Here is a 21,685-nt window from a genome sequence, read left to right on the forward strand (position 1 = left end):
ATTCCAGTCTACCTAAAACTGGACTGCCGAACCATCCCTCCAGACGATGCTGGAATCCAGCTCGCATAATGCGGCCAGTGATGAGGGAGACTGAAGTCAAGCAACATCTGGAGAGTCACATACGGGTTCCCTATCCTTGGCCAAAAAGCTGTACCTTCTGGCCAAGAGGTTAGCATGCCATGCCCAGGGATGGGGTGGGTGGCACAAATGTTGGGTGATGCTTCGTACATTATAGGCAGGTTTCCCAAATAACCATCGTGACAGACTCTCCTTCCTTGGAGGTTTCTGAACAGAGGTTGCGTGGCCATCTGTCAGGGATCCTTTAGCTGTGATTCCTGCATTGCAGGGGGTTGGACTAGATGGCCCTTGGGACCCCTTCCCACTCTGCATTCCTATGTTTCTATAAAAGAACCCCACCCCACCCTGTCTTTCCCTGCAGCTATGAATTTAACAGCACTTTCATACACAGAAATCAGTGAATGATGCATCAGCAGCAGGCCCCATTAGCTGTAAAATTAACACAGCATAGCTAAATTTTATCACTTGCTAATTGCTGCAGGTAAAACGTATGTTAAAGGGGCGGAGGGCTTGTCAAAAGGCTGGCAACCCCAGTTCTTCAGGCCTCCACCCTGGCACCAAATAATCCCTGCTGGGGTGATTATACCCCTCTCTCTCTCCCTCAACAATACTGCGTGGCAGGGAAGGGAATGACTCAGAATTTGCTGGAATCTTCCTAGGCTTTCTGGGTGCTGTTAAGCGCTGGATGAGGCAGCACTTTCACAAGGGCACTAATTGAATTAAGAACGCCTGAGGGTGCCGAGCAAAACACCTCCAGCCAGGTTCTCCTCCTTTTCAGGGCTCCAGCTCATGTTAGATTTCTTTGCTGATGAGGAAAAGCTGTGCCTGTTGGATTTCTGCCTGCCCTCCAGATTTGAAAAGCAGGGGTGGCCAACCCTTTTCATCCCAAGGACTGCCCACATTCATCCTTGACCAGCCCTCGAGGGCAGGGGTCAGCAAACTGTTTCAGCAGGGGGCCGGTCCACTGTCCCTCAGACCATGTGGGGGGCCGGACTATGTTTTGGGGGTGGGGGGAATGAACAAATTTCTATGCCCCACAAATAACCCAGAGATGCATTTTAAATAAAAGGACACATTCTACAGTACTCATGTAAAAACACGCTGATTCCCGGACTGTCCGTGGGCTGGATTTAGAAGGCGATTGGGCAGGATCCGGCCCCTGGGCCTCAGTTTGCCTACTCATGCTCTAGGGGCTGTGTGCCAGCAGTGGGTGCGGCCAAAAGTGGGTGAGGCCACCCCACCTACAGACTCTTGCACTCAAGCGCTGACTCATGTGCACGTCCGTGTGCCATGAACCCGCCCCCCCGCCCACGTCACAGTTAAAGTCTTTCCAGGAACAAAGGGGGCATGCAGCCCTTGTTTGCACGGTGGGCTAGTCAGACGAGGAGGCATGAAAAGAGCCTTGCTTTTCTCCTGGAGTTGCTACGTTTCTACCAGCCAGAGGAAGAGTGGCCTTTATCAGCAGCTTGATGCACAGCCATTCAGGGCTTATCTCTACCAAGTGAAATCTTTCACAGGCTGATTTCCACATAGCTGCTGATAAAGGCTGCAAAGGTAACCCAGAACAGCTTAATTTTATTTCAGGAGCGTAGCACGGATTGCTGATACCCGGGGTGGAGCAGGTGTTGCACCCCCCTGGTGGCCTGGGCAATGGTCAGTCTCTTCACCCGCCAGCGTCTAATCAAGGGAGTCTCTCCTTGCAAACTAGCCAAACTATCTCCTAACCTGGAGATAAAGCAGAGAAATGCGAAACCAACCCAGAAACGGGCTGCAGGTGAGCGTCCTTCGCCAGCCACGAGGAGGTGGAGGCACCACCGCAGTCCTGAAGGCCTGCCTGAGCGCAGCTTGCCTCCCTGTGCCTCTGGCCTGGATGAGGGAGGCTGTCATGGGGGCGCCTGGTTTCGCTCGGAGCCATGACCCCCCTGCCTCCCCTGCTACGCCACTGTTTATTCTATTTTTCTGGAGAGTTCCTTCAGGCTTTTAAAGCACCAAGCCAGGTGTGTGGGAAGCAATCCTTTAGGGTCCCTGGTTCCTGTCTTTGTTCTTCCTTTTGACTGTCACTTTCAAAGGTAGCGCCAGCAAGGGAGCTTCAGGCAATGCAAAGGAACCGCTCAGGATCTCTGGCTTCCCATCTGGTGCTGCTGCTCCAGCTGAAGAGCATTCAGGCCACATAGAAATGTTCTCCTGCTCAAAGGCTTCTTTCCAGAAATAAGGGACACACTTTATGTCTAAGCTGCTATAGAACAGAAATCAATACCGCCATGAGACTGAAAGGCTTTCTTTTTTCTCCCAGTTTTTTTGCAAAATGTACAGAGACTTACAAAAACATGGCTCTGTAGTATCATAAAGTTGTAGAGCTGCTGTAGTATAGTGCAGGGGTGTAGAACCTGTGGCCTATCCAGGATTGCTGGACTACAAATCCCATCATCCATTACCATTGGGCCATGGTGGGTGGGGCTGATGAGTGTTGTTGTAGTTCAGGCATAGGCAAACTTGGCCCTCCAGATGTTTTAGGACTACAACTCCCATCATCCCTAGCTAACAGGACCAGTGGTCTGGGATGATGGGAATTGTAGTCCCAAAACATTTAGAGGGCCGAGTTTGCCTTTGCCTGATGTAGTGGCTAAAAAACTGTCCCCAGTTCTGCCACAATCTTCCATGCCGGCCTTGGGCAAGGCAGTATTCTGTCAGGCTCAACCCCCTCACCTGCAGTAGGGGGATATAGGACTTATAATAGGGCCCTTTTGCTGTCAGCCCCCCCCCCCCCCGGCTGTGGAATACCCTTCCTTCCAACATTAGGCTGGCACTGATATTAGCTGGCTTTTGCCACCAGCTAAAAACATTCCTCTTGTGCCAGGCTTATCAAATAACAGGGGGCCTGCTTACAGACGTAGGGCAGATGTGAGATTGGTTTTATTTACCGTACCTGCATATTGTGATGCTGTTTAAACTCTTATGTGATTTAGTATGCTGCATTGTGACCTGTCCTGGAATAACTTTACGCTGAAAGGTGAGGCAAATTTAGCAAATAAATGCATTCAAGGCAGGGCCTTGGCTGTCCATTTACTCTGGTCCATTTGCCCAGCTGTCTTTCTTCTCTGTGACCTTTAGGTACTGGTTAACACACTGCTGTGTGTGAGAGCTTTGACGGATCATTTTAGAGCAGCCTGGTTTTGCATTTTCAGCTTTTGGACTATGTTCCACTGCAGTTGTTCTTGCAGTTTTTATTGCTGATGCCTTTTACCATTGTTCTGATTTTAATTTTCTGTATGGATTTAAAATTTTGCTATATGCCCCTTTCAAACCTAAGCCTTGGAGGTCGAATGGAACTATTTTAAATAAAATTGAATACAGGGAACCAGGCAGAGGGCCTTCTCAGTAGTGGTGCCCGCCCTGTAGAATGCCCTCCCATCAGATATTTAAAAATAAATAAAAGTAAAATAAAATTAAACAAATTACCCACTTACAGACCTACACAATCATTGTAATAAATGGATTCCTATATATAAGGTAAAAAAGGTAAAGGACCCCTGGATGGTTAAGTCCGGTCAAAAGCAACTATGGGGTGCAGTGCTCATCTCACTTCAGGCTGAGGTATACAGCGTTTGTCCGCAAACAGGTTTCTGGGTCATGTGGCCAGCAGGACTAAACTGCTACTGGTGCACAGAGGACCATGACGAGTGCCAGAGCGCACGGAAACGCTGTTTACCTAGCTATAAGAGACCAGTTTTGGACAGGTTCCAGCATTTTCCACGATATATCAGACAGTAGGGGGTCTGTCAGTTCTGTTGCTAAAGTGTGTCGTTTCTGTAATATGTGCTATAATTTTGAAATTATTATTATTATAGATATTGCAATATGTGCTATTACTTAGTTTTAATTATGTTTTGAATGGCATTCTACTTTTTGTTGCACTTCTGTTTACTCCTGGCTAAGCAATAAAGATTTGGATTCCTATAGTCTTACTGGTATATCCATAGCTGTCAAGTGTCCCTTGTTTGAAGGGACAGTCCCTTATTCCAGCACCATGTCCCGCTGCTGTCCCTTATTGATGGATGTCCCTTAAATGTCCCTTAAAAGATGTCCCTTAAATTTCAAAGGAAGCAGCTCCTCTCCCTCCCTCCCTGCCGGCCAGGGAGGAGGGAGGCTCCAACTGTGTTGCTTGGCTGTGTTGCTCACCCAATAAGAAGTCTAAGAACGACTGGGGGGTGAAGCTTGCATGCCTTGTGTGTGGCTAGTTAATGCAAGCTGAGGGGGTTTTTGAATGCTGGACGCCATTTTGTTGCACGTGCTGCTGCAAACTTTGCAGTGCAAAGCCAGGCCGGGGAGCCATCTTAAGTTGAGGCTGCATAGGCCTTGTGGTGCATGTGATTCAGATTCTATTCAGTTGGACCTCTGGTTACAAAGTTGGTTGGACAGTGTTCTTGAAGCTACTAGCATGAGTTTGACCAGACTGCAGGAGCACAGGAAGACTGGAGTGCCTGGAACAGGTGAGGCTGCAGGTCCCTTATTTTGGCTGCTGGTCCCTTATTTTCAAGGCTGCTAGTCCCTTATTTTCAAATCTGTAAGTTGACAGCTATGGGTATATCCTGTCTTTCTTCTGTTACTGAAGGTAGTGCACACGTGGTTCCCAGGTAGAGACCCATCCAGATATTGATTAACCTCCTTCCTTGGAGGTTTTTAAGCAGAGGCTGGATGGCCATCTGTCATGGCTGCTTTAGCTGAGATTCCCTGCATTGCAGGGGGTTGGACTAGATGACCCTTGGGGTCCCTTCCAACTCTGCAGTTCCCGCGGGCCCTGGCTCTGGCCTGCTCAGCTTTGGCAAGGTGGTGGCCTCATATGCCCTAAGGCCATTCCTTGCTTTCACAGTGCAATCCTCATGGACTGGGAACGTTTCTATGAATACGGATCTCAGCTCCCACAAGGGACAGACCTGTTATGCCGTCCTGTGCTAGGATTACAGGCTGCTTTCATTTAGACTTCACATCAAGTCACTGGCTTGACAGCAGAATCCTAGCTATGATTACTTAAACACAAAAAGAAAAACAGTAGATAAACTAAGCGCCAATCCATTCAAATTACATAAGGACCTTTTGGCAATAAACAAATATAAGCCAGAAAATTTCTGGGGAAAATATACTGAGAAGTAGCTTTGTTGATTTATGTCCTTAAATAAATCAGTATATCTGGGGAAATATACATGCCGGGGGTGGGAGGGATCCCACATAGCTTCTATATATTAATTGGAAGGGGTAGGGAGAATTTTGATGGGGACACCGATTCCTTTTTCTTTTTCTTTTTTAAACAATATCCTTCTTCCCTTTAGGCCAGCCACAAAGTCCTAAATTGGAAAAGCAGGGCTCTGGCGCTCCAAGGTCACTTGTGCTGTTTCCAAAAATATCTTGAAACAAAACGCAAGAGGGGCACTTTGTTGGATGTTATCTGGACATACAGAGTTTCAATCAAATCCTTCAAGAAGTGTTAGAATAAAAGCTGGCCACTTGTTTTGACATAGTTGAGTCACTGGCAAGAAAGAAAGAAAGAAAAAGAAAAACACCCACATGTTTTCCATGGCTTGATGGTTCTGGGCAACAAAGCTGCAGACCCCTCACCCCTCTCCCCCTCTTTAATTTCATTGCATTTTGAGTGAGTCCTAAAGAGTCCAGAGGCTTACAAGCAGCAGCAGTAGGAACTGAATATTCTCGTGCACCCCTGCAGAATGCAGAGCCAACTTATGTCCCAGTATTGCTCAGTTTTGCTAGGCTGACTGCTGGCAGCTCCTTAGCATCTCAAACAAGAGTCTTTCTCAGCCCGGTGCAGCCACCAGTGCAGTCCTGAATATTCTTTGCCTGCAGACACCTGCTCTCCCCGAGTTACAGCACATTTGGGCAAAACCACACAAGCTCTCCAGGGAGACTAACGCTGCAGTCATAGGATTGTGGAGTCGGAAGGGACCCACAGGGTAATCTAGTCCGCCCCCCTCCTGGGCAGGAATAATATGCACCCTTACCTGGAGCCAGCCCCATTCACTCAGTGGGGCTTAGTTCCGAGTTGACATTAACAGGGCTATTTTTTTTTTTATTTGTTGAATTTATATACCACCCATACCAGGAGGTCTCAGGGCCGTTCACAGAACACTTTTCATTTGACCTGGATATCATTAGAGCCATTATGTCAGAATTGCCCTATCATGTTGATGTGCCTTAGGTGGAGGATTGGGGGATTGCAAAGTGGGCGGTAGAGGCAAACCACGGGGTACAAGCCAGTGCAAAGGTCTCCCCCCTCCCAGCCAAACCTAATCTGTGTATTTAGAGGGAACTGGGCGAGAGGCAAGAATATCAAGTTTCGGAAAGCAGTTTTATGCATTGGGCTCCAAGGCAACGAGGCACATCAAGGCACCGCAATCTTGTATTGCACGGCAAAATTCATAGCCAGAATGCTCAGTACCCAGACTGAGCTTTGAAGCATTAATGTAGGACTGTGGACCAGTCAGAAGGGTGGACTGGGGTAGGAGCCAGCTGGGGTGCAGGGCAGGGTAATGCCAATCTGGTAGTAATCCTGTCCACACTGGCTGAACAGCCGAGACCTCTGCCACCTGACCAGACCTTCTGGGCCTGCGGGAACTTGCAGTGCTAATCACACTTGGATCCTTTGTGTGGGGACAACTGTGGGTTCTGAGTTCAGGTCTCCTAGGAGGTGCTAAGGTCATTTAAGAGGCAAGTTCCAGCCTTCTTACTTATTGTTAGCCCAGAGATGGTTCAGATGAGCTGTCTTTTGGGTGTATGTATGTATGGGACCTGGTGGCGCTGTGGGTTAAACCACAGAGCCTAGGGCTTGCTGATCAGAAGGTCGGCAGTTTGAATCCCCTCCTGCCAACCTAGCAGTTTGAAAGCACGCCAAAAAGTGCAACTTGATTAATAGGTACCGCTACGGCGGGAAGGTAAACGGCGTTTCCGTGTGCTGCTCTGGTTCGCCAGAAGCGGCTTAGTCATGCTGGCCACATGACCCAGAAGCTGTCTGCGGACAAACACTGGCTCCCTCGGTCAGCGGGATGAGCGCCACAACCCCTGAGTTGTTCGCGACTGGACTTAACTGTCAGGGGTCCTTTACCTTTACCTTTCTGGTTGCCAATGGAGAATTTTTCGCTCTATAAGACGCACCTAGTTTTTGGAGGAGGAAAACAAGAAAAAAAATATTCTGAATCTCAGAAGCCAGAACAAGAAGAGGGATCGCTGCACAGTGATCCTTCTTGCTGTTCTGGCTTCTGGGATAGCTGTGCAGCCTGCATTCACTCCATAAGACGCACACACATTTCCCCTTACTTTTTAGGAGGGAAAAGGTGAGTCTTATAGAGCAAAAAATACGGTACGCTTCATGTAGTGGGCTCTGCTCTGTGGAAGCTTATGGCACCATACACCAGACTGATAGCCTTTAAGATGCCACAAGGCTCTTTGTGGTTTTTATTACTACGTCACATGTGCCATGGCTGGCCTTTAGAATGGATTCCAAGGCTAAGCCCACACTCCTTATTTATTTTACTGGAGATAACATTTGCCTTGGTTTGACACGTACATCTGCATCAGTGTGTCTATGCATGCGTGTGTATCTATACCACATGTGCAGAGCTGTTGTTTTTAAGACGAATCTTCAGTTTAATTTGGTGAGATTCACTGGCAGGGAACATTTGTGGGAGAGGAAAAACAGAGGCAGGCTTGAGCTACTGTGTGTCAAGTGCACGCTAATGGGTTCCGCATGAAGAGAATTAAAAGGCAGTGTTTTCAGAGGAGTGGGAAAATGAAGGAAATGGGAAACAGAACAGTCAGCTACCAAGATGTTATACCGGGCGTCTTGCTCCAACTATTTGTCTGTTGGAAAGGTGCTAATTCTGGCAAAGGTTATAGAAATTGCCCTAGCAAGTTTTAATCTAAAAATATTTGTTTGTCAAAGCCTAGGAGTAAATTTGGTGTTTTTAATGTTGTGACCCGCCCTGTGATCTTCAGATGAAGGGCGGTATACAAATTTAATAAGGAAGGGAGTTTCCTGATTTCCACTTACATCCTTAAATGGCACCGTATCTGTATCCCACTGCTTCCTTCAGGAGCCCAGGGCAACATACATGGGATGGGCCCAATTCCACCTCAAAACTATCCTACAAGGTTGGTTGGGCTGGGAGATAAGGATTAACTCAAGGCAACCTATCAATAACTTTTGACAGCTCTGCTGAAATGTGCTGCACTAGCTGCCACTTTGCTAGAGGGATAGATGCAAGGTGTTTTTTTACTTGTGTATAAAGCACCTATATCAGGGAGAGGGAGTCTGTGGCTCTGCTCCCATCAGCCCTAAATTCTTGTTGGTTTTTAGGTATCAATTCTGTTTTATGATCTGTATTATATTTACATTGTTTTTTGTACACCACTTAGGTAGTCTCTGTAAGCTGGTTTATAAATTCTGAAATGAAATCAGTTAAAAATAAGCTCACCCAGTTGAATTCATCATGCTGTGTGGGAATTTTTGAACCCAAGTTTTATCCCAAACTGTTGGGCACTTTGAAGGCTTTCCCTCACAACTGATGCAAGAAAATACCATAATAGTTGCAAGCTCATGTAGCCGAAGGCTCTTCATAATGAAGCAGGGCGAGTTATGCTCATGCTCTAGGCCTGTCTGAACACTGCAGTTTGGGTGCCGAATGTTTATTTTCCAGCCTTGTATGGCAGTCAACAGTCAAATATTTTTTGCTTATTTGAAACTGCCAAGAAATGTCCAAAAATGTTTTATTGAAGTAAAATGATTCTCTCACTCAGCACATTTGTAGTCTTAGATTACCTGTCACTAAATGACTTAAACTTAAGGCATATCTTATAACAGAAAAAAGTGATTTGAAAACTGCAACATGTGAACTAAGCACTTTAACCAATTCAAATCAGCTCAATGAAGTGAGTAGTTTATGCACAATCTGTAGATATTATTTGTATAAAGTACATGGATTTATGGTTTATTATTTCATAGGTACTTAACAACTGTACATAATAACTACTCTATTCCAAACTTAAAAATGGGAAGCGTAATGCTGGTGGTCAACAAAAGAGGTTTAAAGACTGTCTCAAGGCAAATCTAAAAAAATGTAGTATAAACACCGACAACTGGGATACACTTGCCTGCGAGCGCTCCGGTTGGAGAACAGCCTTTACCAAAGGTGTCATGGGCTTTGAAGACACTCAAACTCAGGACACAAGGGAGAAATGTGCTAAGAGGAAGGCACGCTTGGCAAACCCTCACCGTGATCAACTCCCGCCCAGAAACCAATGTCCCCACTGTGGAAGGACGTGTGGATCCAGAAGTGGCCTCCACAGTCACTTACAGACTCATTGTTAAAACCGTGTTTATGGAAGACAATCTTACTCAGCTACGAGTGATTGCCAAAGAAGGAGAACTGCCTTGCTATGTCAGCTGAAAAAGGTCTGGCACTTTAAACTGCCCTGTCCAGCATTCCATCCAAACAATGGCCAGCCAGATGACTCTGGAAACGCTCATGCAAAGCAGGGAGGAGGCGGCCGACTGACCTCAGCACCTGAGATTCACAGTAAGAATATAATGGAACGTAGGAGAGACCTGCTTGATCAGAAAAGCCAATATAGCCCAGTATTGTTTCCAGTAGTGGGCAGACAGTACTTGAATATGGAGGTTGCATTTAGCTATCATGGCTAATAGCCGTTGCCAGGCAGGAATCTCAGCTAAAGCATCCATGACAGATCTAGGACTATCCCCTCTTGAGATAGAGGCTTGATTTAAAGGTGAGGGCATGCTGGGGTATTCATAAATATTAATAATTTATTACTTACACCCCACCCATGTGGCCAGGCCTCCCCAGCCACTCTGAGCGGCTCCCAACAGAATATTAAAAACATGATAAAACATCAAACATTTAAAACTTCCCTAAATAACGTGCCCTTGCAGAGTCCCACGTGTGAAGTATCATGTCTAAGCCCAGTTGCCTCACCTGAAGAATTAACACGCCAGGGATTTGTGTCTGGGCAGATGCTGTGCTGGCTTGCTAACTATCTGCACTCGGCAGATGGAGGCCTGGTTTGGATGAGCCACAAGGTGCCTGGGACCCCAAGCGGGTAATCTTTCTAGGCTTGTCTGCTGCCATGTTTAAATTGGACTTCAGACTCAGTTAAAGACATTATTACATCTAAATGTCCCTGCACTTATTGCCAAACGGCTCACTGCAATTTCTTTTTAACCCCCTCAGTGTATAAACAAATTAATGCAGAAGTGAGCTATTCCTGGATATGTGGTCACATATGAGCAGGCAGGCTCCCAGGGGTTCAGGATATTCAAAATGTACATTTAACAGACACTAAATTGTTTCTTACATGTTCTTTGGAACGTCACCAGTAAGAAGCAGGTGATTTTCCAAGCCGTGTGTAATCTCATGTATTAGCTGGTTAGAGTATTAATGCTAATAGGAAAAGCGATAAGCTGAAGGAGCTGTCAGAATTCTCCCACTCTCCTCCCATGAAACGCCTATCAAATCTCTAACAGGTTGGAAAAAATAGTCACTGAACAAAAACCATTAAAGTCACATTATTGACTGTCCACTTGCACAGAAGCTAAAGATAGCCACTTTATCCCTTCCTCCAGTTTTTCTTTTCTTTGGATAATTATAATTTTCTGCTTCAGCTGAGAAAGTCATTTCTGATGCTGCTGAAGTGCGTAATCAGTTTGCCCTTCTGGAGGGCAACAGGAATGACGCAGCAGGGACAATGGACCTCTAAGAAAGCAGCATGGTGTGTTTTGGGGTGCAATCCAAAAAGTGCTGCTACTGCAAAACCTCCTCTCTCTGCCTTTATATATATATATCTCTTTGCATTAGGGCAAAAGAAACTGTGCCATAGACACCATTCCAATAAGCATCAGTAAAACATTTTGAGATTTTTCCTGTATGTTCTTTAAGTCCAGAAATTGATCGAGACTTCTACTCTCTTGCTTGCTCCTCTAAACCTTAAATGAATCATAAGCTTCAGTCAAGGTAGTGCCCTTGTTCATTTCAACAGGGCTTTTGCAAAGCTTGTCTGCTAACCTGCTGGAAGCATACAGATGCTCTAACAGTTATAGGTGCACTTCAGTTTGCAGAGTATGTTGAGGAAAGATGATCACAAATGCATGTGTTTGAGATGTGCTGTCACTTTGGGGCTGTGTGGTTTAGAGGTGGTTCCATGGACACTGACTCCATCTCCTATCAAATCTCCTGCTGTCCCTTCCCTTCAACTCCTGCCTCAAAACCTACCTTTTCTGAGAGACCTCTGGCTTCAACTCCTTAAATCCGTACCTCCAACTGTAGCCAAGCTTGACTAGAACTGCATTCACACCCATTTTAACTTTGCTACTCTTCTTTCCCACTTTCAATTTTAGATTGCCCCCCTCCTTGGGAGCAGAGGTCTTTTTTGCAGAACAAACAATGTGAGCCTTACACAAGCAGATGCAACGGAAGCTTAAAAACATACAGAAGAGTCCGGCATCCTGCTCCCACAGAGGCCAAACAGATGCCCACAAGCAGGGCCCAATCATAGGAGCACTCGTCCCTCCGGTAAAGGTAAAGGTAAAGGTAAAGGGACCCCTGACCATTAGGTCCAGTCATGGCCGACTCTGGGGTTGCGGCGCTCATCTTGCTTTATTGGCCGAGGGAGCCGGCGTACAGCTTCCAGGTCATGTGGCCAGCATGACTAAGCCGCTTCTGGCGAACCAGAGCAGTGCATGGAAACACCATTTACCTTCCCGCCGGAGTGGTACCTATTTATCTACTTGCACTTTGACGTGCTTTTGAACTGCTAGGTTGGCAGGAGCAGGGACCGAGCAACGGGAGCTCACCCCGTCGCGGGGATTCGAACCGCTGACCTTCTGATCAGCAAGTCCTAGGCTCTGTGGTTTAACCCACAGAGCCACCCGCGTCCCATCTTCCATCCTGTAGTTGCCAGCAATTGGTATCTAGAGGCATACTGCCTTGGAAACTGCAGCACTTTATGGATGTGACCAGAGCATGTTAACAGTTGTCTCTGTCCAGGAAACGTTGAAGGTGAGGGGGAAGAAGCTGATGATGAGCGTGCCAGGCTACCTGGAGAGTTCATGACAAAGGTATTATTTTCTTAAACTGGACACATCCTCTTTGGTGATGTTGGCCATTACACTAGGCACATTAAGCAGATTACAAGGATGCTCCTGAGCTACATTCGCAAGGGCGCTTGGGTCTAGTTCTCACTGAGTTGATAAATCTCCACCTGGGATTTTAGGTGTCTGTGTGACAGAATGTCTCTATATGAAAACACTGTTCCATTGCCAGTGCTGAAGGAAGAATACTCCACTTGAACAGCTGTCTGGCCCCAGTCCGGTTAAAGACCCCCTCCCCTGCAAGAAAGCACAGAGGCTCTGAAGTTCCCCATCAATGGTGAGCGCCTGGATAAGTACTTAGGAGCCTGGCTGCTGCACCCGGCCAGTGGCCCATCTAGTCCAGCCTCCTGTTCTCCCAGTGGCCAAACAGATGCCTCCAGGGGAAGCTCACAAACAGGGCAAGAGGCTTTCCAGCAACTGGCATTCTTACCTTATCTGCATAATGTCAACAGATGTTACAATCTGACTACTTTCTGCAGATGGAGGGGTGGGGGAGAAAGCAAATTACAACCCAAATCTTCCTCGAATCTCTCTGCTATTGACATGAGAAGCCAGAAAGGGAATTTCAGTCTTATTTCTAACCACCGGCCTGAGATTTCAAAAGTGCTCACTGCTGTGGCCACAGGCTGTGTCGTAGGATGGCTAAATGATTTAGTGGGTAATAAATATGATTTAAGGGCTCCGGGGTGGATTTTCAAATGGCAGTGAACCTCCCAAGTCCCATCAAGCTGCTATTTAGGCCTCAAAAAATACCTCAGAGGCAGAATCAGAGCTACTTTGCAGCTCTATTTCCACTGAGATTGCCTTGGGCACCAGCTATTTACATTTCTCTCCTCCCACCAAATACATTTTCTCACACTTAGAAGCATGCTAACCCTTTCCTCTCCTCCAACTGTGCTTTAAATTAGACCCTGCTTAATTCATCTCCCCCAGAGACCTAAGTTTCAGAAACCGGCTGACTGATCCTTCCTTTGAAAAATCAGTCACTTTACTGTTGGTTCCACCAGCAAAAGGAATAATGAACAAGGAATACCAGGATTTTGCAGACATGAGTGTGCTAATGACTCCATCACTCAGTCTTCAGGGTTAAAATCACATTTTGGTCCTGCAAATATCAAATTCTTTTTCAGAAAAACTATTCAAATTAAGCATATTTGCATTACATCTGCATCATATGGAAATGAAAGTTTTCAAATAATTTCTGACATATATTTTATACATTTAAGAACTGTACAAGTTTATCACATTTGCACACACAAAACCACATGTTGCAGACCACAATTTTCATTTGAGAGTAGGGAAGGCTGGAGTTGAGGAAGTGGAGCACAACCACAGTACCTAGCAGAGATGAGACCAACCCAGATCTCACAATTTTTAGGTGTACAAGAGTAAGAGCGGGGGGAAATTTATCTAAAAATGTAAAGCATAAATGCAACAAACAGGTGGTTGAAAACAGGTCCATAACTCATGTACACTCTTCAGAGCCTGCTCTTTCCATGGCTCCCTAGTTTTTCATTCAGTAATGCATGTTTTCTCACTGGTGGAGGTGGCGAGGGTTTATAGCTCCCGATTCAAATCAGCACTTAACTTTGTCACACCATTTCCTGTTAAAGAGTAAGACACTAGAGCAGCAAGGTCTTGGACTCTGTGTATGGTTTCTTTTAAGATCACCTGTTCCATATCTGACGTAGAAGGGTCAGATGCTGACAGCATTTGGCCCCGAGTCAGAAAGCAAAGCCTTTTGACTTCTCAAAAGAGTAACTCTGAGAGGTGAAGTGGAGCCTGACAACCAATAAACTCCTATTCTTTATTAAGTATGGACAATGGGGAACTGAACAAGCGTACAAAAGAATAACAATGTGAATGTTAGACTTTATTGTCTCTGGCTACATTAATGAAATACATTAATTTAATATCTACCAGGAAAAATTAGGCAGAGAGCAGAAAGCTACAGGGAATGTTAAAATGCCATTGTCCTAACAAAGCTAGAAAAGGTTAGAATAACTCCTTTTCATATGTTTCTAAAAGACTTCGCTATAGGTCAAAGGCCTAAGGGAAGCAAGGAAACTTCTGGAAGTTCCTGCACCTCAGTTTTAGTCCAAGGACTAAATTTACTAGTTTTAGTACAACTAGTAAATTTTCTTTACACACCCTTTGCTTATCTCAGGGGAGCCAGGCAGACTCATGAGAAGTCTAATGGCAGGGATCAGAGGCTCTTGTATCAACTGGCCACACTTTGCTTCCCCAAAGCAAACTTTGCCTGTTGCTTCTATACTCCACCGCAGCTCTCCAGGCGGAGTGGCCATTTAAAGATGACACCTGATGAAAGTATAGGCCTGCACATATTTTGATGCAAAAAATGCATTTTAAGAAACGTGCTGAGAATTTAAGCCTTGCTCTGCCCTTGGAAGATAAATGAGCATCCTTTCCCCAGTACCAAGAGGAAGCAATATGCCAGGTTTGGGCATGACTAAGTGGGGTGAGTGGACTTCTTGCATGCCAGTTTGGCTCTGTGTCACAGTATATCCTGCTGCTTGGCTGTAGAAGCTGCAGAATTAGAACTCCCAACTTTTTTGGGCCTGGGGAGGGAGTATCATTTATCTTGGTTTCTCTGTGAAAACAGCCATCCTTCAGCCCAACACATGGACTAGACCTTTGCCCGTAAGCCCATTTCAATGCAGTAATTGAACACGGAGCCTGTCCCACTGCTTAAACTGGCCTCCAAGTGATAGAGCAACTTTGCATCTGCAGTACCTGTAGAATGAGAGTTATTTTCTCTCTTTAATACAAGGAGCGGCCGAAAAGGCTCCCAGTCAAACTGAGAAACCATTGCCATTCTATTTAGGCTGGGACTTTTCCAAGCAGCCGTTGTAGTTGAACAGCAGCTGAGCCCCTCAACAACAGCAACCAGAAATCTAACTTTTGTAAAAACAGTTGTAGAACTAGACCAATTTTCACAACAGAACTGATGCTCAGTATGGCTGGGATTCACAAGACCAGCCGGTCCTCTCCTCCTTCCTGAATGACCTGGCCAATGGATGCTTGGTTTTGCTGCTTGAGGAAACATTCCTTCTTGCACTCCATGAGCAGCTGGAAATCTCGCCACATTTTCACTTGCTTCAGATTTGGACCGTGGCTTTCCCGCACACTCTTCTGCTTCTCTCGCAGTTTCTGTTACTCAAAAGAACAGTCAAAATCATTCCAAGAAATGTTTCAGAGTTACAACAGTTACCTCACAGTGGGGCACAAACATTTATTTCTCTGAACAAGAGATCCTGGCCTCGACCCAGCACACCCAAAGGAGCATCTCCCCATCGTTCAGCCCGGACACTGAGGTCCTCCTTCGAGGGCTTTCTGGTGGTTCACTCACTGCGAGAACTGAAGTTACAGGGAACCAGGCAGAGGGCCTTCTCAGTAGTGGCACCCTCCCTTCAGATGTCAAGGAAATAAACAACTGCACAACTTTTAGAAGACATTTGAAGGCAGCCCTGTTTAGGGAAGTTTTTAATGTTTGATGCTTTATTATGTTTTTATATATGCTGTAAGCTGTCCAGAGAAGCTGGGGAAACCCAGCCAGATGGGTGGGATATTAATAATAATAATTCAATTGCTGCTACTTTGTCTGCGTGGCATTACAAGATCCTGAATTGACTGGGGCAGCCACTGTTGGGGCAGAACTCAGCATGCATATGCAGAGTGCTCAGCCTGTGAGCTACAGCCTGTCCCCTAAATCTGAGCTCCATGCTTAGCACTAAAAAAACACATAGATTAAGTGTTTTATGTATGTTTTATGTGTGTGTTTTGTGTATGTTGAAATAATAGAAGACAATTTTTGATGACAATTCTGCAAAGAAGATCTAAAACAGGGTTAAAAGGCAATTCAAAATGAACTGTTATCAGGACTACAAACATATTAGTCACTGCTCTGTAGTCTGCTTTGTAATCTGGAATGAATAATAATAACAACAAGAACCTCATTTATACCCCACCTTTTTCTCCAAGGAGCTCCAGGTGGCACACATGGTCCCCCCCCCCATTTAATCCCCACAACAACCCTGTAAGGAAGAGGTTAGGCTGAAAGACAGTGACTGGTCATCCTAGCGAGCTTCATGGCTGAGTTGGGTTTTAAAGCCTCCCATGTCCTACTCTGACCCTCTCACCACCACACCAGACTAACTCTAGAACATAAAGAAAAAATGAAATTAATCTTTACAAGGAATTCTGTCCTTAAAAGTATAACACTTGCATAACTGAATTTATAAGGGAAACGTTAAAGACAGAAGTTAAGAAAAAGGAATTATTTGTGCAATTCTGAACTTTACAGAAGACGATTAAAAATGTACAGAACTCAGCAAGGGTCTTAGTCAACGCAGCTATCTCAAAAGCACTTCAGTTACTTTCTATAAAAACACCAAGGACAACAGCTGGGAAATGTATCATCTTCAGCCAGTTTCTGTATATACCACTTCAAATTTGATCTAGCAAAGTGTCGCCTGCATTACAATATCTTATCCCCGGGGTTCCTGGGGAATGTGCTGTTTGTAAAAGATAGTCAAGCAGCTTAAGCATTATCTATAGGAAACCGACTTCAGAATTGTTTCTCTATTTTATTTTGAGAAGCCAATTTCTCCGAGCTGCAACAGAATGGTTTTTGGGCGGCTGTGCATAAGGACCAGAATAAACTAATGACAGGCATGAAATGTAGCATTTCTAAAACTGAAAGGGAATATTTTTAAAATAATAACCTATTATTACCTTTCCAAGGTTTTCTTGTTCCGTGATCATCCGGGTGTATTGTTCCCTAAAGAAGAAGATAAAATAAACACATACATACACACATACACGTTATTTACAAAGAACCTGCGGATGTGAAGTCAAAATGCTGGAGAATCACGGCACCTGCTGTGGCTGCAGAGACCAGGAACTCTTGACTGCTCCTCTCTGGGACGCAAGCCTGGGCAGCGTGTATGGAGGTTCTGGGCTGCTAGGCGACAAGACTCCCACTCTTGGCTCCACTGATGTGGTCCAAAGGAAAGCAGAGCAATATGTTCAGCACCAGCTTGGCTGCAGGAGTTGCTGGAAGGCACCATCCAACTCCAGATTTGTGTAGGGTTTACTCCTTAACCATTTCTTCTTCCAAAGATGTCCCGCAAGGCAGCAGGTATGGATTTTTCCTTGGAGTTTACTCTCAAAGCCTTTCTCACAGTTGTGTATAGCTCCAACGCAGCGGAAGTCTAGGATGAGAGTTTTCCTTCTCCTAGATGAGCTACCTTCCCATGTTGTTGAGCCCCATCTGCCCCTCATTTCCCTCTACAGCACGTGCATAAACTGCCTTCTTGCTGTTAGACCCACTATTGGCCTCATCCACTGAATCTGCCGGAGCCTGTCTTCACATGCAGGGGAAGTTCCTGACTCACTGAGGGTTTGAGAGCCATTGGTTCCCCTTACCTGGTTCTGCCGGCCAGTTGAAGTTGTTTCCTGGAATTGTGGCTACTGTCGTATGCTGACAGCTTCTAGGAGCCACAGGTGAGAGCTGAATGCAGGGTGGGGACCAATGGCGGACAAACTACCGCAAAAGGAGCATGATGTGTCCCCCACCAGAGGTACTGTCCCGCCCTTAACACCCCATACACCCCAGCACTTTTAGAGTGTTCAAAGTAGTGCTTACTTTGTGTGCCAGTCAAGTTTACAACAGCCCTGTAAGGCAGCTCCATATCATTATACCCATGTTGCAGGTGAGGGTCTGAGGCTTTTTAGTCACAATTCCAATGGACTCTTGAGTAGATGATTCATTATTATTATTTTTTACTGTTAAAACACATATTTGTTGTATATCTTTCCTGTCTTATTTCAAGGGTCTAGGAAAGTGATAAAAACCTATTATATTCCACTTGTCACCATCTTATAAGGTAGATTACACTGACTAGGAATGATTTTTCCGAAGCCTGGCAGAGAGCTATATGGCCAAGGGGGATTTGGAGATGAGTGTCCTGCATGTAAAGGAACGCGGGTGGCGCTGTGGGTAAAACCTCAGTGCCTAGGACTTGCCGATCGCATGGTCGGCGGTTCGAATCCCCGCAGCGGGGTGAGCTCCCGTCTTTTGGTCCCAGCTCCTGCCCACCTAGCAGTTCGAAAGCACCCTTAAGTGCAAGTAGATAAATAGGTACCGCTTTCTAGCGGTAAGGTAAACAGCGTTTCCGTGTGCTGCGCTGGTGCTGGTTCGCCAGAGCAGCTTCATCACGCTGGCCACGTGACCCGGAAGTGTCTTCGGACAGCGCTGGCTCCCGGCCTCTTAAGTGAGATGAGCGCACAACCCTAGAGTCGGACACGACTGGCCCGTATGGGCAGGGGTACCTTTACCTTTACCTTAGTCCTGCATGTAAAGCCTACTAGACTATGCCCTGAAGGACACTAGTTTCACACATCTAAGCTTCTATAAATCTGTGAGTCATCAAGATAAGCTGAAAACCCCAAAGGAATTCACTGGATGGTAGAAAAACAACAAACTTGAACCCTCCTACCTCAGCAGCCTAAAATGATCCTTTGACTTCACTGAAATCATTGCAACTCTTGGCTCTGTCATCTGAGCAAAATGACAGTTTAACAGTTGACTAAAAGGGGGCTGATCCAAGGACTGGAAGCCTGGGACAGAAAATTCTTCCAGCTGGGAATCTTAAGAACGATAAATCCTCTCAGGCGGGTGTTGTAGCTTTCCACTGGGGAGGGCAGGACAGGATTCCTCCTTTGCTCCCCCCACCCCAGCCAAGACTACTGGGAACTTGCTCTTGTCTCCAGGGCCTGTGCCAGCCATTTACACATTCCCACCCCATATATTGCATGTCCTATGGGGAAATGGGATTTGCGCCTGGAACAGGTTTACTCTTGCAGCCCGGGCTATCCATCTTTCTCATAACCTGCATGCAGCTGCTGTAATTTGTGCCAGGGCCAAGATGACCTCAATTGCCCCCAAGAGAATGCACATCTATTGACATCCTTCCCCATCACTTTAGGTTCACCAATTGCTCTTTAGTCCCAAGACTTGGAAGGAGGAAAAACAGACAACAGAAAACTAAACTTCTGAATGTCGGGGGGGTGGGGGTTGGTTGTTTTTTTTTGCTATTTATAATGATGTCTGGAAAGAATGCAACTTAATTTTGAAAGTTAAAACTATTTTTAGAGAACAAAATTAACTTTTCACATTCCTCGGTACTGACTCCATGGAACAGAGGATGGGGATCAGAATTAGGGCATTTTTGGTTCATTAGTAAACTGAGGTTCTGCTTATGGGTTGTTTGAGCTCAGTTTACATTCCAGTGCTCGCAAGAAGAGACATTCAGCCCTGAAAGGATTTCTAGAAATCTGCCTTCTCTTTCCATCCTGCACTTATTGAATTTCTGCCTATCAAAGGCTCTGCTTATTTCCAAGAGATTTTGCACTCTCCTGGTTTGTTTTTTTTCTCCACAGGGAGTAGCAAATGGACATTCAGAAGAGTAACTCACCCAGAAGCACCCTGTATTTTACTGTGCAGTCAAAAAGCAAAAGTGCAGGAGGCAGACCCAGAAGACACCTGGAAAATGAACACCCCCCCCCTCCATGACAGATGGGCATCCTAGAATCATAGAATATATTCATAGAATCATAGAGTTGGAAGAGACCACAAGGGCCATCGAGTCCAACCCCCTGCCAAGCAGGAAACACCATCAGAGCACTTCTGACATATGGTTGTCAAGCCTCTGCTTAAAGACCTCCAAAGAAGGAGACTCCACCACACTCCTTGGCAGCAAATTCCACTGTCGAACAGCTCTTACTGTCAGGAAGTTCTTCCTAATGTTTAGGTGGAATCTTCTTTCTTGTAGTTTGGATCCATTGCTCCGTGTCCGCTTCTCTGGAGCAGCAGAAAACAACCTTTCTCCCTCCTCTATGTGACATCCTTTTATATATTTGAACATGGCTATCATATCACCCCTTAACCTCCTCTTCTCCAGGCTAAACATGCCCAGCTCCCTTAGCCGTTCCTCATAAGGCATCGTTTCCAGGCCTTTGACCATTTTGGTTGACATTTTGATGTGCCTCTTCATAGCTCTTGCTGCTCCCAGAACTGCCCCTGTCTGCAGCATGGGGAACAGACAAGTGAGTGACTTGGGCAGGAAGAAGACTGAACAGCATAAACTCTGTGGCCTCTTAGGCCTGGATGGGATGAGCACTGGACACCCAGCCTCTGACATGCTCTTCCTTCTCTGCATTAACCATTGTCAGCACCTAGATAGCAGGCAAAGCACAGTGGCCCCAATAAGCTTGGGATTCTAAATACAGTACATACAAAGTTTGTGAAGTAGCCACCATAGCACACCAAGGTCTGAGAAGTAGGTTACAGCAGACAGATTGAGAACAAAACCCACTGAGCAGAGAAACGCTCTCAGTGTTCAGCCACTAACTTCCACTGCAACTGTCCTCTCATTTCCACTTTAGCTTTACTATTCCTACTGTTTCTTTGCTCAGCATTCAACTTCTTTCCTCCGCTGACACAGATTACATCTCTCCATATATTTGCAAGGGGTTTGTTATCTGTTCCTGGCTGCTCCCCGATTTAACCACCATAAATGGAGACTCATGAGATCAACAGGCGACATAAACAGTATTTTGTTCTTCAATGAGCTCTCTCCCCCCCCTCTCTGTTTGAGTGTTTGTGTGCAGTCATGTTTTCCTATGCAGAGAATCCTAAATGGAGCCACAGCAAACAAGAAGTGTCACTGCTGAGACTGTTAAGCAGAGGCAACAGAGAATTCCACAAAAACTTAACATGGTCAGTTTCTTCTAAAGGTAAAGGTAAAGGGACCCCTGACCATTAGGTCCAGTCGTGAACGACTCTGGGGTTGCGGCGCTCATCTCGCTTTATTGGCCAAGGGAGCCAGCGTACAGCTTCTGGATCACGTGGCCAGCATGACTAAGCCACTTCTGGCGAACCAGAGCAGCGCACAGAAACAGTTTACCTTCCCACTGGAGTGGTACCTATTTATCTACTTGCACTTTGACGTGCTTTCGAACTGCTAGGTTGGCAGGAGCAGGGACCGAGCAACAGGAGCTCACCCTGTCACAGGGGTTTGAACCGCCGACCTTCTGATCGGCAAGTCCTAGGCTCTGTGGTTTAACCCACAGGGCCCCCCTCACCTCCATTTCTGAAAAATTGTTTGGAATTAAATCACAGTCCCAAGTATATCATAGAATCATAGAATTGTATAGTTGGAAGAGGAACCAAGGGTCATCTAGTCCACCCCCTGCAATGCAAGAATCTCGGCTAAAGCATCTGTGACAGATGGCCACCCAACCTCTGCTTAAAAACATCCAAGGAAGGAGAGTCCACCACCTCCCAAAGGAGTCCATTCCTCTGTTGAACAGCTCTTACTGTCTGAAAGTTCTTCCTCTTGTTGAGTCTTAATA

General features: G+C 45.9%; 1 protein-coding gene and 1 long non-coding RNA gene across 3 annotated transcripts in view; one reads left to right on the forward strand and one right to left on the reverse strand.

Moving 5' to 3' along the window:
- LOC310751429 overlaps positions 1-19,738 on the forward strand; it is a 37,925-nt gene extending 18,187 nt beyond the window's left edge. Inside the window, exon 3 of the long non-coding RNA XR_014542487.1 lies at positions 19,712-19,738. This is a non-coding gene — a long non-coding RNA (uncharacterized lncRNA). The remainder of the gene's footprint in view (positions 1-19,711) is intronic.
- IFT81 (intraflagellar transport 81) overlaps positions 14,024-21,685 on the reverse strand; it is a 48,459-nt gene continuing 40,797 nt past the window's right edge. For both annotated transcript variants that reach the window (XM_083590134.1, XM_083590135.1), the window contains exons 18-19: positions 17,003-17,048; positions 14,024-15,418 (exon numbers count right to left, since the gene is read on the reverse strand). In XM_083590134.1, the coding sequence (XP_083446260.1) occupies positions 15,236-15,418; positions 17,003-17,048 (229 nt within the window). In that variant the 3' untranslated portion in view covers positions 14,024-15,235. The remainder of the gene's footprint in view (positions 15,419-17,002; positions 17,049-21,685) is intronic.

The sequence above is a fragment of the Podarcis filfolensis genome, assembly GCF_964270895.1.
Source record: "Podarcis filfolensis genome assembly, chromosome: 16".
Classification (NCBI taxonomy): Eukaryota; Metazoa; Chordata; class Lepidosauria; order Squamata; family Lacertidae; genus Podarcis; species Podarcis filfolensis.